General features: G+C 37.2%; 1 protein-coding gene across 2 annotated transcripts in view; it reads left to right on the plus strand.

Annotated features, from left to right (window-relative positions):
• The window catches only part of SPPL3 (signal peptide peptidase like 3), a 139,019-nt gene that overhangs the window by 86,634 nt on the left and 37,371 nt on the right, over window positions 1–15,014 (plus strand). Inside the window, exons 1-2 of one of the 2 annotated variants that reach the window (XM_058691084.1) lie at window positions 3,004–3,087; window positions 12,601–12,744. Coding sequence is in view for 1 of the 2 variants with exons in the window: in XM_058691083.1 (XP_058547066.1) it covers window positions 3,010–3,087 (78 nt within the window). In the remaining variant the exon portion in view is untranslated. Of the gene's footprint in view, window positions 1–3,003; window positions 3,088–12,600; window positions 12,745–15,014 lie in introns of those variants that run through there. The other variant, XM_058691083.1, reaches the window with a different exon arrangement.

Raw genomic sequence — 15,014 nt, forward strand, 5'->3', positions numbered from 1 at the left:
CTAATATTTTTCACAGGATATTTGACTGTTCAGTATCATGATGTGGATGTTATCTTTACCTGTGGGATTCCATGGTTGCCTTTGAAAAAAGGGCAATGGAAACATTCCTGTCTTCACTAAATCTTAAATTGACGAAAAAGAACAGCATAGGCGGAGACATCCCCATGTGTTTCTGTTGAGGTTAGAAACAACAAACTATACCCTCCTAATTCAGGAGGTCAAGTGAGGTGAAAAAGTGTGGTATGCTGTTGTTAATAACTCAGAAATGAGAATTTTTAGACAATGTGTATATGGTTAAAAGTTGTGTTTATTGAACCTAGGTGATTTCTCTTAAAAAAAAGAAAGAGTACAGTTTAAATTATCAGGTTTTCCATGTCTTAATTTTATAGCAAAAGGCCAATAAATTAAGGCAGTAGAAAAGAATAGCCCCTGTTACATAGTTGAGTTTGAAAAAAGAGCCAAGTTACAGAAGGACACGAAGTGTGTATCCGTTTTTATGGTGTGTATACATTCTGCATACACACTTGATGTGGAAGGATACACATACCAAATTGTAAACAGCGTCTGCTCCTAGGGAATGGGCATGTGGACAAGGGGGAGGGGCATGGCACTGGTACTTTTGCTTCTTACCTGTTATTTGGATTTTTACAATGAACATGAATTATTTTTGTAATTTTTGAAAAATAAAATTGATACTATTTTTAAAATGCTAAAATTGGCTAAAATTAATTTTAAACCATATTCTGCATAATAAATTCTTTGTGTTAAAAAGCTTTTTGTAAAACTTCCAGGGCGCTTGGGGGGCTTAGTCGGTTAAGGGTTGACTTCGGCTCGGGGCATCACCTTAACAGTCGTGAGTCTGAGCCCCGCGTGTCAGCCCCACTGATAGCACAGAGCGCACTTCAGATACCGTGTACCCCTTTCTCTCTGCCCCTACCCTGCTTGCATGCACGCACACTCTTTTTCTCTCAAAAATAAATAATTATTTTTTTTAAAAGCTTTTTGTAAAACTTCCATAATGATAATTTGAGTTGAAAATATATGACATTTCAAAAAGTTTTATTATAAGGGTGCCTGGGTGGCTCAGTAGGTTCAGTGTCCGATTCTTGATTTCGGCTCAGGTCATGATCTCATGGTTGGTGAGGTAGAGCCCCATATCGGGCTCCGCACTGACGACGTGGAACCTGCTTGGGACTCTCTCTCACTCCCTCTCTCTCTCTGCCCCTCCTGCCCCCCCCCCCATAAAACAAACAAAAAAAGTTTTATTATAAATTGTGGACTAGATTTGGAGTCAGCTTTTACCAGATTTTCTTGTATAGATTTGGAAAATAAAACTGTTCAGGCTAGAAGAAACCATTTCCTGAAACGCCGTGTTTCGTTCTACAGTGGGTAGCAGGCTTATTGGCTGGTCGACCTGCTCAGCCTCTTCAGAAGGTATTTTGCATATGGTCAAACCCTTGCCTTGAAAAAGACTGAAGAAAGTCAGTGACTACAAGATGGTCAGCCACACAGACAAGAACACAGCCCAGAGGATGTGTGGAAGACAAGCGCTGGTTTAATAACAGTTGAACCCCAGACTTCTAGAAGTCTTCAGTGATGAGTCTCTGGAGGGCCTCCATTGATGTGAGAGATGTAGCAAAAGGAATATACAGTAGTATGAGATCTTAAGACACTGAGTTTGGGAAGTTTAGACTCTAATCTACCTTTTAGGTAATGACAATGTGCTTCAGAATATACAGGATATGAAAAAGCCAAGTCATCCAAGTAATACACCAGCAAAAGAAAGGTTTCTTAAAAGAAAAAAAAAAAAAAAAGGCTCCCTTTGTTTTTTATAGCTCTGGAGTTGGAAAAAATGTTTAAATTCTTTTAACAATGCTTATACTAGCCTTTAATCATGTGAAAAGCCGCTTAAGCTCACTTTTAATCAATTTTAAATTTTAATTACGTCAGAAAATTAATGCAAATGAAAACCATATCGAGATACCAATTTTCATGTTTCAGATTGGTAAAAAGTCAAAAATTATACAACATTCACTGTTGACAAGGCTTTGGAAAAGAGGAACCCTAATCTGTTACTGGTGAGAATGCAAAATGATAGAACTTCTCTGGAGGGCAGTTTGGCAACATCTATCCAAATTGCAAGTACATTTCCTCTGTGATCCAGCAGTCTCACTTTTAGGACCTTTGTTCTGCACAGACGTGTCATTTCATGTGTGCGTTGCAGGTACAATTTATAAGGCTCTTTATTACACAATTGTGGGTAACAGAATTTTTGGAAACAACCACAGTGTCCATCTAAAAGGAATTTTTTTTAAAAACAAAAACTCTTTTTCAGTGTGTCCACACAATAGAAATCTATGTAGATGTTTAAAGAAAATAAAAATAAAGAAGAGAAACTCTGCACATACTGATATAGGAAGATCTCTAGGTTATGTTGTAAAAGGAGGGTGGGGGGAGTACGGAGTGTTAATCTTTTGTGTGAGAAATGGTGAGAAATAATATGTGTTGATACTATATGTTCTAGAACGCTGTACAAGAAACCAGTAAAAGTGGTTATCTAAAGAGGACCTGGGGGGAACTAGATGGGAATACGACTTCCTGGTTGTATACCTTTTGGTATATATAGTTTTGATTTTGGTACCATATGATAATCACTGAGGCTTTATCTTTGGTACGGTAATGGTAGATATCTTGGCATATCTTAAATTGGGAGTGGATGTTGTAAGCATCATGTGGTATACGGAGGTGGGATTTTTACATTGATGTCATTTAACATCCTATGAGTGTTAACTAATAATAGCTGTGAACCTACACATGTATTCTTTATGTTAAACTAGCAGGTCTCATTTTAGTTATGTTATTTTGTTAATGCTAATTTACACCTTTTTTGTTTTTTTAACTTAAAGACAATAATGAAACTTAGTGAGATCGAACTCCACCGTAACTGTAAACTCCATGAGGACTTGCTGCCATGTGATTTAACTTTTTCTTTTCTTCTCATTTCTCTAGGGCCTATTCCCTGGTGGATTCCAGTCAAGTGTCTACATTTCTGATTTCCATTCTACTTATAGTCTATGGTAGTTTCAGGTAAGATGCTCTCAGGATGGGACAAATTTCAGTTGGAGGTGGAGGCAGCATTGTGCGGGAAGTGTGAAAACTTGCCGCTCTGTGAAGGGAAACATGACTTTGACAAGAATCGAGTTAGAGTGGGATAATTCTGAAATTTATTCTTTGGTTGGCTGCTGGTAAAACACTTCATTTTAATGCAAACATGTAAATATTGCTTGAAAATTAAAATTTAAAATTGCTTAAATTCTGGTTCTGAAAGTAATGACTCCCATAAGTGTACTCATTGAAAAGATCAAGGAGAGAAGCCTTGACAACGATTCTACAGTCTCAAAGGGAACAGCAAGTTTTTCTTAATACAAAGGCATTGACTTAGGTTGAGTCACATGGAGCAACTGCCAATGATTTCATATGGTTCAGCCTACCGTTACTAGGATCGTGCCCAGTATCATTCCCCAAGTATTCTGTCTACTGACCTTGGAAATGCTGAGACTGGATCCTCTTGAAATTCCTGTCCTAAGCAGGCAGCCATAGGAATACAAAGGAAAGTCAGGAAGCTAGATACTCCCTTCTTTTCACACTCCTTACTTGAGGGAGGAGCTTTAGTGGTTATATAACACAGATGTCTTGTGGCTTATATATTTACAGATGGAGGCTGGATGATAATTTTTAAATTGAGAACTTGAAAGGGGGTGACTGATAAATAATCAGGCATAAGAATTTTGAACTGTCCAGTTATTATATCTGGATTTGAATGAGTACTTGCTAAAATCAGACCTCCAGGCTTTATCGCAATACTGGGTAGAACAAGTAAAATACATTGATAATTCCAGAATCAGCTGATGAAAGTTTTAATCATTGAGATTTCTGCCGAGAGCCCTAGGTTCACAACCACTCTGAGAAAGCCTTAATCAAGCCAGAGCAATTTAGAACCTTATCAACATAATCTTGATATTTTGTTATCTGTCCTTTGGATGAGTTTCTGATTTTTTCTCTTTGAGTATATCATGTATCAATATTTCAAAAAACTTTGTAATTAAAACCAAAATCTTTTAGACTCAAAATTTGAATACTTACTTTCATCAGTAGAAATGACTTTTTGTTTGGCGTGTATTTATATACGGTGTACGTTTTCGTAATTTAACTCATTTATATTCTGATTATTTTTACATAACAAAAAATATTTTCCTTGATCTTCTTCATACTAATTTTTAGTAATTTGATATTTCTTTGTGTTACTACTCTTATTCTACTATTGTTGGACATGTAGATGGTTAAAGTGACCATCTTTTTATTTTTATGTGTTCTGTGGCTGGTTGAATTATATCCTTAAGTCAAATATCTGAAAGTTGAAATACTTTGCCAGAGAGTATGAGCTGGCTATTACTACATACATATTGCCATATTGTTTTCCAGAATGGTGATAGCAATTATACAATTGGACAAATTTTAAATAAAATTCTATGTAATAAGTATACCATGGAATTACCTCATATAGATGGAAAGGATTTCTCCAGTCAACCTTCGTATTTTACAAATAGGGAAACTGAAGCCCAACAAGATGAAGTAACTTGACAAAGATTACACAACTAGTTGGTAACAGACTCTGGATTGGAACCCAGCTCCTGATGCTTCTGGTCCAATACCTTATGTCTTTTATACTTCAGTGCATTTCTGCAAAAAGTAAATCATGATGCCTTTAATTACACATTTAAATTGACCTCAAAAATAAAAATAAATAAATTGACCTCACTGAATAAGTTTGAAAGTGTTTTCTTCTGTTTCCTGGAAAAGATTGTTCAAAATTTTGTTATTTCTTCTTTGTGTATTTGATAGAACTCACCAGTTAAGCCATCTAAAGTTGGGCTTTTCTTTGTGGGAAAAGATTGTTTCTGTTTTTTCCTACTTTTTCACTACTTTTGTTTTAAGTATTGGTAAGGGCTTAAAATTTTTTTCATTGTGATAAAATATACATAACAATTTACTGTCTTAACCATTTTGAAGTATACAGTTCAGTAGCAGATTTGAGGGTTTTTTAATACCCATTATTGTGCTTTTATTTTTTATTATTTTTTTATGTTGATTTTTTTTGAGAGAGAGAGAGACACAGAATCCGAAGCAGACTCCAGGCTCTGAATTGTTAGCACAGAGCCCAGCGCAGGGCATGAACACACCAACAGTGAGATCATGACCAGGAGCTGTCCATTATTTTACTTTTATTATGACTGTTTTAGTACTTGGGTGTGAAATGATACCTCATTGTGGCTTTGATTGCATTTCCCCAATAATTCCAATTAAAATGTTGAAAAGATGTTGGGCATCTTTTCATGTGCTTATTGGCCACGTACTTTTCTTCTTTGGTGAAATGTCTATTCAGATCTTTGGCCATTTTTAAATTGGGTTATTTTTGTTATACTGAATTGTAACAGTTCTTTAAATATTCTGGATACAAGTTCTCTGTCAGTCGTAGGATTTGCAAGTGTTTCCTCCCGGTCTCTGGTTTGCCTTTTCATTTTCTTCATACTGTCTTTCAAAGTATAAATGTCTTGGGGCACCTGGGTGGCTCAGTCGGTTAAGCATCTGACTTTGGCTCAGGTCACGATCTCATGGCTCATGGGTTTGAGCCCCGCATCAGGCTCTGTGAGTGCTGATAACTCAGAGCCTGGAACCTGCTTCAGATTCGGTATCTCCCTCTCTTTCCACCTCTCCCTCACTTGCGCTGTCTCTCTCAAAAATAAACATTTAAAAAATCAAAGTGTGAACATCTTTGATTCTGATAAAGTGAACCCTACCAATTTTTTGTTTGATGGATCATGTTTTTTGGTATTGGAGCAAAAAAGTCTTTTCCTAATCCACAGACACAAAGAGTTTCTCGTATTTTCTTTAAGAAGTTTTCTAGTTTTACTGCTTACATTTAAGTCCATAGTTCATGTGAGTTAATTTTTCTGTGTGGCATGAAGTACAAATAACTCTAAATTCATCTTATGAACATGGCTGTCCAGTTGTGCCGGCACCGTTTGTTGAAAAGGCTGTCCTTCACCCCATCGAATTGCCTCGGCACCACTGGGAAAACACGGTTGACCATAAGTGGAAGGATTCATCACTGGATTCCCATTTCTGTGCTTTGGTCTATAGGTCTTTTCTTAGGCCAGTACCACAGGTCTTGATTGCTGTAGCTTTTATAGTAAGTGTTGAACTCCAGTAGTGTAAGTCTTACAACTTAGTTCTTTTTCAAAATTCCAAATACTCTAGGTCTTTTGGATTTCCATAAAAATTTATATTTAACTGGTCAGTTTCTACCAAAAAAACATTCTGCTGGAGGTTTGCACGTATTGTGGATCTACAGATCAATCCAAGAAGAACCGCTGTCTTCATAATAGTGAATCTTCTAGTTCAGGACCTGAAATGTCTCTCCATTTATTTAGATCTTTAGTTTTACTTAGTAATGCTCTGTAATTTTCAGTGTACAATGCTTGTACTTCTTTTGTTAAGTATTTCATTCTTTTGATGTTCCTGAGTATTTCCAGTGTTCCTAAGTACTCCTTTTTTCTTGGATTCATTTTTGGATTTTTCATTGCTAAGCATGTAGAAGTGCAGTTGACTTTTTGTATATTGATGTGGTATCCTGTAGCTTTGATGAACTCATTTGTTAGTGCTAGTAGTTTTTTTGTGTACAGACTCCTTAGGGTTTTTACACACAGGATAACATGGTCTGCAAATAAAGATGGTTTTGCTTCTTTTCATATCTGAATGCCTTTAATTTTTCCTCCTCCTCCTTTTTTCCCCCTTCTTGTATAGGATAGAACCTCCAGTACAGTGTTGAATAGAAAGAGACAAGAGCACACATCCTTCTTTACCTTGTTCCTGATCTTCAGGAGAGAGCATTTAATTGTTCACCATTAAGTATAGTGTTTGCTGTAGGTTTTCATAAATGCTGTTTATCGGGTTGAGGAGATTTCCTTCTGTTTCTAGTTTGTGGAAAGTTTTTATCATGAATGGATTTTGTCATATATATATCATGTGTATGTACATATATATGATGTATGTATATATATTTAAAGAAGATACAGAATGAGTAGATCATTCTTGTCACAAGAGCATGAGGACCAAGGTAGCTGGAAGACACATATGGCTTATTTTTTTTACGTTTATTTTATTTATTTTGAGAGAGAGAGAGAGCGTGCACATGTACATGCCACGGCACACACGCAGGCCAGCAGGGGAGGGTCAGGTGGAGAGGGAGAGAATGAATTCCAAGCAGGCTCCACACTCTGCACTGAGCCTGATGTGAGGCTCATTCTCACGACTGTGAGATCATGACCTGAGTCAAAATCAAATCAGGAGTCGGAGGCTTAACCAACTAAGCCACCCAGGCGCCCCTGGTCATATATTTTTATTACATATATATATGTATCATATATCATATATACAATTATATATATTTATATATATGATTTGTGTCTGTATTCATGAGGGATATTGGTCTGTACTTATTATGTCTTCTTATGACTTTGGTACTTGGAAAATATTGGCCTCATTGAATGAGTTGGAAAGTGTTTCGTCTATTCCTTGAAAAGATTGTGTGGAACTGTATTGTTTCTTCAAGTATTTGATAGAGTTTAACTGTCTAAAGCTAGGCTTTTCTTTGTGGGAAAATTTTTTTGGTTTTGTTTTTTTTCCTGCTTGGCTCACTAGTTTATTCCTTCCCCATCCCCCGCCCCGCCCCCTTTTTTAAGTGTTGGTAAGGTGTGGGGTTTTTTTAACAGCTTTATTGAGATATATATATAGTGTAAAATTCTTCTATGTAAAGTGTACAATTCAGTGGTTTTAGTATGTCTACAAAGTTGTGCAATTATCACCAATTTCAGAGCAATTTTATTATACCAAAGGAAACCTTGTACCCATTAGTAGTCATTACGCTTTGCTCTCTCTCTTGCTCTAGCCAACTACTAATCTGTTTTCTGTCTTTTATATAGATGTGCCTATCCTGGAAATTTCAATTTAAGTAGAATGTTACAGTACGTGACCTTTTGTGACTGGCTTCTTTCCCTTAGCATAATGTTTTAAAGTTTATTCACGTTGTAGCATGTGTCAGTGCTTCATTCCTTTCTATTGCCCGATAATACTCTCTTTTGCTAATCCACGCATCGATAGACATTTATGTTTCCACATTGGGCTGCTATGAATATTCATGTACAAGTTTGTGTGGGGACATAAGTCATCATTTCTCTTGAGTAGATACCTATGACTGGAATTGCTGGGTCATATGGCAACTCTTTTTTTTAACATTTGGAGAAACTGCCACTGTTTTTCAGAGGAGCTTCATCATTTTACATTGCTAAGGCTCCAATTTCTGTTATTATCTGTTTTGATTATAGATACTGTATTCTGTTTTGGTGGATATGAAGTGTATTTCGCTGTGGTTTTGATTTGCATTTCCTTAGTGGCTCATGATGTTGAGCATCTTTTCATGCTTATTTACCATATGTGTGTCCTCTTTAGTGAAGTGTCTATTCAAATCTTTTACCCATTTTAAAATTATATTGTCTTCTTACTACTGATTTGAGAATTCTTTATATATTGTGGGTACAAGTCCTTTATCAGATAAATGCTTGCAAAGAGTTTCTCTTGGCCTGTGGGTTTGTCTTTTCACTTTCTGTATGTTTACAATTTTTATATTTTCCTGATAGAGTGAGATAAAATATCACTCTTTAGCAACAATTTTTGTCTTAAAAGTCTTAAACTGTCTGATGTTAGTATAACCATTCCAGCTCTCTTATGGTTGTGTGTGGGAAGATTTTTAATTACTAATTTTATTTCTTCTTATATGTCTACTTGGATTTTCTGTTTCTTCTTGAATCAGTTTTGGTAATTTGTGTCTTTCTAGGTTTTGTGCATCTTTTCTAAATGATCTCATTTATTGGCATTAGCTTGTTCACATTGCCCATGTATAATTAATTTTTATTGGTTCGTAGTAATGTTCCCTCTTTCATTTTTTTATTGTAGTCACTTGTATCTTGTTTTTGTTTTTGTTTTTTTTTCCCTTGGTCAGTCTAGCTGAAGGCTCTCAATTTTGATCTTTTCAAAGAAACAACTTTTGGTTTCATTAATTTTTCTTTATTTTTTTTTCTATTTTCTAATTTCATTGATTTCTACTTTAATTTTTATTATTTTCTTCTTTCTGCTTGCTTTGGGTTTAGTTTATGCTCCTTTTCCTAGTTCCTTAAGGTGAAAGCTGAAGTTAGTGATTTGAAACCTTTCTTCTTTTTTAAGTTAGGCAATTAAAGCTGCAAATTTCCCTCTAAGCATTGCTTTAACTGCATCCCATACATTTTATTATGTTGTATTTTCATATCATTCAATTAAAGATACTTTGTAATTTCCCTGGTGATTTTTTCTTTGACCCATGGGTTCTTTATAAGGATATTGGTTACTTTCCTACTATTGGGGGATATCTCAAAATTCTCTCTTTGAAAGGAATTTTAAGAGCCTAATTCAATTCCATTGTGGTCAGAGAGATACTTTTTATGATTTCAGTCCTTTTAAATTTATTGAGACTTGTTTTATGGCCTAGCATATGATCTGTCCTGAAGAATGTTCCATGTGCAATTAAAAATCAGCCTTCAACAGAGGGTTGAGAGCAGGAAGTGCCATAATCTGGTTTGTGTTTTAGAAAGACTGTTCTGGATTCTCTATGAGAAATAGCTTGTTGGGTAAAGGGAGAAAGTGACATAAAGGAAGCAGTGCCCTAGTACAGACAAGAAATGATGATGGCTTTAATGTTTTGTTTGGGTTTTTTAATGTTTTTGAGAGAGAGAGAGGGAGAACAAGTGGGGGAGGGACAGAGAGAAAGAGAGACACAGAATCTGAAGCAGGCTCTAAGCTCCGAGCGGTCAGCACAGAGCCCGATGCAGGGCTCAAACTCAAACCGTGAGATCATGAACTGAGCTGAAGTCAGATGCTTAACTGACTGAGCCACCCACAAGCCCCAAGAAATGATGGTGGCTTTAACTAGGTTAATGGTGGTGGAGTGAAATGTCAGTGGGTTTAGGACATGATTGCTGATAGAATGGATAGTGTGTGTGTGAGAGGAGGCAAGGAAGCCTCCAAGGTGTATGGCCTAAACAACTGGATCCAACGATGGTGCAGTTTCTGAGATGGAAGGCTCTGTAAAAGAAGCTGGTTTTTCATGGAAACTTGATCTACAAAGCAGATACAATTTGTCAAGAGACTGATGTTCGTTCTAGTTTGGCTCTTCCCAAACTGTTTAATTTGGGGTAAATTAAACTCAACCTCCGCAGACCCCATCTGGAAGATTGTTACTTGATTAATTACAAATATTACTATAATTTATAACAATAATAGTGTCATATTAACTATATTCTGACTGTAATGCTATCTCTCTTCAAGCTTCCAGAGGGAGTTGTAAGTATATTTTAGTAGTGCTTAACCAAACATATTTTTACAATAAAATTTCACATCTCTTTGTTTCTAAGTATTTAATAAGCAATACTGTAATTATTGCTTTGGTAGATCAAAACTTGTCAAGTGTTAGCAGTTTCATGTAGTTCAACCTGATAGATTCTTTTTACTCATTGACCTAGGGTCACGTAAGGGTGTTTATGCCTCTTCTCAAACACATCTCTTTGTGATAATAGAAGTGAGAATTGAAATATGAGGTAAAATCAGTAGCAAAGTAATTTCCTTGATTTTTGCTTTCACATAAACGCAGGATAGCTGGTTGAAGAACTGGCCTGTGACTTATTTCAACATAGATTCCTTGATGAAAATATTTACAGAGACTTCTCCGTTGAGGCGTAGCCAGTTGGGTACCCTGTGGGTTCTGCATGATGCTTCATAGCCCACTTGCTGTCTGACTTCCACCATTTGGGTTTTCTACAGCTTAGATGCTTTTTAATTATTGCGAGTTGATGTCTCTTGCTTGCGTGAGGAGGTTGGGTAGAGATGTATGGTTTCTGTCGGCCGTTAATAAATTTTTACTTTGACATTGACTATATTAAAGAAATCTGATGAAGATGAAGAAAATAGCTAATATTTTACTGAGCATTTATGTGACAGGTACAGTGCTAAATGTGTTACATAAAGTCTTGTTTAATCCTCATATTAATTCAACAAGATAGATATTGGTTTTTTCTTTTTAATGTTTATTTATTTTTGAGAGAGAGCAGACGCCTGAGAGGGAGAGAGACAGAAAGAGAAAGAACCCCAAACAGGCTCCATGGCATCAGCACAGAGCCCTACATGGGGCTTGAACTCACAAACCCTGAGATCATGACCTGAGCTGAAATCAAGAGTTGGATCTTAACCGACTGAGCCACCCAGGTGCCGCAAGATAGATATTGATATTCCCATTTTACAAATGAGGAAACTGGTCCCAAAAATGTTAAGTAGTAATGTAGTAAGTGATGGAGCTGGGATTTAAGTACTTTACTGCTTTTGGCCATTGAGAACAATAACAAAATTTCATTTCTGAACCAAACACATTGATCTCGTAGTACAGTCCGAAGGAATGAGAAGCTTTCTTATAAATCCCTTTTTGGTGAATTTTTTTTTCTTCTTTAGCAGTGGTCTTCAGGCTTTATTGTGCATCAAAATCACCTGGAGAAGATTGCTTCACTGGGCTTCACCTGGGGGCCCAGGACCCAAGCCTATTCAAGTGGCCTGCACAACACATTTTCTGGAAACTTTCTTGACTTTCTAAGTCGTTAGTTCTTAATTGCTGATAGCATTTTCAGGGCCCATTCATTAATATGTTATTTACCCTTTACAGGTCTATTTGAAACTCTCCAGATGTCTCAGAGTTTTTCCCTTTTGCTAAAAAAAAAAAAAAAAAAAAATTCCCCTCCAGGCTTCATTTTTGAGCTGTCCTTGATGGTATGCCACCACCTACTCTTGAAATTTTCTCCTCTCTTAGCTTCCGTGATTCACTTTTATGCTACCCTCCATAGACAAGCACAAAAAATGTTTCTTGAATTTGAATAGAACTGTGTCTGTATTGCCCCCAGCTACTCAACCAAATATTTTCTTATCTCCCCTGAGACCATAAAAATATATTATTTGCTCAGTTAAATTACCACATTTTATTATTTTTTAAATTGTATTTTAGAGAATGTGTGTGAGCAGAGAAGGGCAGAGGGAGAGAGGGAGAGAATCTTAAGCAGAGATGGACACAGGGCTCAATCCCACAACCCCGGGATCATGACCTGAGCCAAAATCAAGAGTTGGGTGCTCAACCAAGTGAGCCACCCAGGTGTCCCCACATTTTATTTATTAAAAGCTGTGAAGACATGGTGAATATCATAAAATTTAGGATAAAAGATTTGTCAGTTGTACTGGTTATTTCCCATCAGGCTTTCACGCTCTTAAGTACAGAGGGGAAAACTATACCGCAGAACACCAGATTCTAAAAGCCAAAATAAATCCTCAGTTTAGGAATCCTTATGTTTGCCATCCTGTGGCTGAGCTCTGCTGGATTTCCTAAATTACTTCCAACTGACACCTGTCTCTCCTTAGTCTTTCCAGCTACTCAGAAAAAAAATAGCATAATTACTCATCTAATCAGTATGTCCCTGAAGAGTTTGACAAACTATAGAAGAGCATTAACAGAAGGAGAGAGACAGAGAGAGAATACGAACTTCTAACTGCAGCTCATTACTGGTAAGACACTTGACTTCTGTCCCGTCAGGAATCATAGAAAAATAACAGGTTTGAGATCTTAAAAAATCAAAAGGGAGATATACTTTATTTCCTCTCTCTCTAAATAATTATGTATTTATAATCTCTAAAGTTGGCTATTGAAGGAATAATGAAACTTCCATAACTGCAGGGTAACTACTACCTTTTAAAGACCTTGGGGCGCCCAGGTGGCTCAGTCAGTTGAGTGTCCGACTTCAGCTCAGGGCATGGTCTTGCAGTTCATGAGTTTGAGCCCCGAGTCGGGCTCTGTGCTAATAGACAGCTCAAAGCCTGGAGCCTGCTTCAGATTCTGTGTCTCTCTCTCTCTTCCCCTCCCCTGCTCATGCTCTGCCTGTCTCTGTCTCTCAAAAACAAATAAATGTTAAAAAAAAAAAAAAAAAAAAAAAAAGACCAGTACCTGTGCTTTCTTTAAAAAAAAAATTTTTTTTTAATGTTTATTTTTGAGAGAGAGAGAGACAGAGCGTGAGCGAGGGAGAAATAGAACTTGAAGCAGACTCCAGGCTCTGAGCTGTCAGCACAGGGGCTCGAACTCACAGACTGTGAGATCATGACCTGAGCCGAAGTCAGATGCTTAACTGACTAAACCACCCAGGCGCCCCATACCTGTGCTCTCTTTAATGACAAAGCAGTTTATTTGCTTATACCCTAACCTGGTCTAGGAAGACAATGTCATCAGGTTAATGAGACTACAGAGATAATAAGAAATGTACTTTCTGTGATTGTGTTGCCCTTCAAACTAAACGTGTATAATTGTAAAATCAGACCAGGTTAACAAAAACAAGTCCCACCATGCTTGACAGTGTCAGAATGTGTGTTTATCACACAATGGTGTGTGATGTTTTACCTTCTGAGCTGCTCGTTGCCTTCTCAGAGCCTGTCCTACTTTAAGAAAACGTCATATACAGAAATCTGACTTATCAGGTAATGTAGGAAACAGTTATGTGTACATTGTAATGTATATGGACAAGTTCCTTGATATATTTAACAATTTCATCAACTCTTTTAAAAAATATCATAAAATATAGGGTAGGATGCGTATATTTTTCCATTTATAAAAACCACTGAGTTTTTTTTTTTTTTTTTTCAACGTTTTTTATTTATTTTTGGGACAGAGAGAGACAGAGCATGAACGGGGGAGGGGCAGAGAGAGAGGGAGACACAGAATCGGAAGCAAGCTCCAGGCTCCGAGCCATCAGCCCAGAGCCTGACGCGGGGCTCGAACTCACAGACCGCGAGATCGTGACCTGGCTGAAGTCGGACGCTTAACCGACTGCGCCACCCAGGCGCCCCAAAACCACTGAGTTTTTTAGGAACACACACTTAGCTTAAATCCTGTTCAACCATATAGTGTTTACCCTGACCAAGTGCATTCTCTCCTTCATTGCACCTGCTTCTACTATTAGGATGATCAAAAAACGTGGTATTCTTAAAGTAAAATATTAAGATAAAAAGTTCCAATTTTCTTCTCCAGTATTCACAGTGTACTCTGTTATTAGAACTCAAATGAATGAACAAATGTAACTCAGTAAATAGTTCTCGGCTCCATTTTGCTTCCTGCGATTGTCTGTTTTTGCTCTGCCCTGTTCAAAAGGATTTTAGACCATTCGCTGTTTTCCAAGTTGTGATGAGATAAGGTAAATTAAAATGGGGCCAAAGAAAAGAAAAAGTATGGGTGGAGACAGCCAGAAATAATTCTAAAAATACAAACCATATTGGCCAACACCTTTACTACTGGTTGTCCACAAATACCACAGTAAGCTTTCTAGCAGCCAACTTTCAGAAGAAAAAAAAAACTTCACAGTGCCTTTGGATAAAAAGAACCCAGTTCAGGTGAGTTGCATCTGTTCTTGGTCTTAAGATCAGACAGACCTTTATCCTGAAGGTCCTCAAAAGGAGGATGCAGCTTTGAGTTTTGTAGCATTTCACAGTAAGCACTCAAATGTTTGTTGAATTAATTATAGTGCCCTTCAATATAAGCTAGTGGCATTTCATGAAAATACATTTCAGCAACAGTAATTTTGCCAAAATTAGAAGCACACAGGGGCGCCTGGGTGGCTCAGTCGGTTGAGCGACTGACCAGCTCAGGTCATGATCTCATGGTTTGTGAGTTCAAGCCCCGCATCGGGCTCTGTGCTGACAGCTCAGAGCCTGGAGCCTGCTTCTGATTCTGTGTCTCCCTCTCTCTCTGCCCCTCCCCCCGCTCATGCTCTGTCTCTGTCTCAGAAATGAAT

This window comes from Neofelis nebulosa, chromosome 11 (assembly GCF_028018385.1).
Source record: "Neofelis nebulosa isolate mNeoNeb1 chromosome 11, mNeoNeb1.pri, whole genome shotgun sequence".
In the NCBI taxonomy this organism is placed as follows: Eukaryota; Metazoa; Chordata; class Mammalia; order Carnivora; family Felidae; genus Neofelis; species Neofelis nebulosa.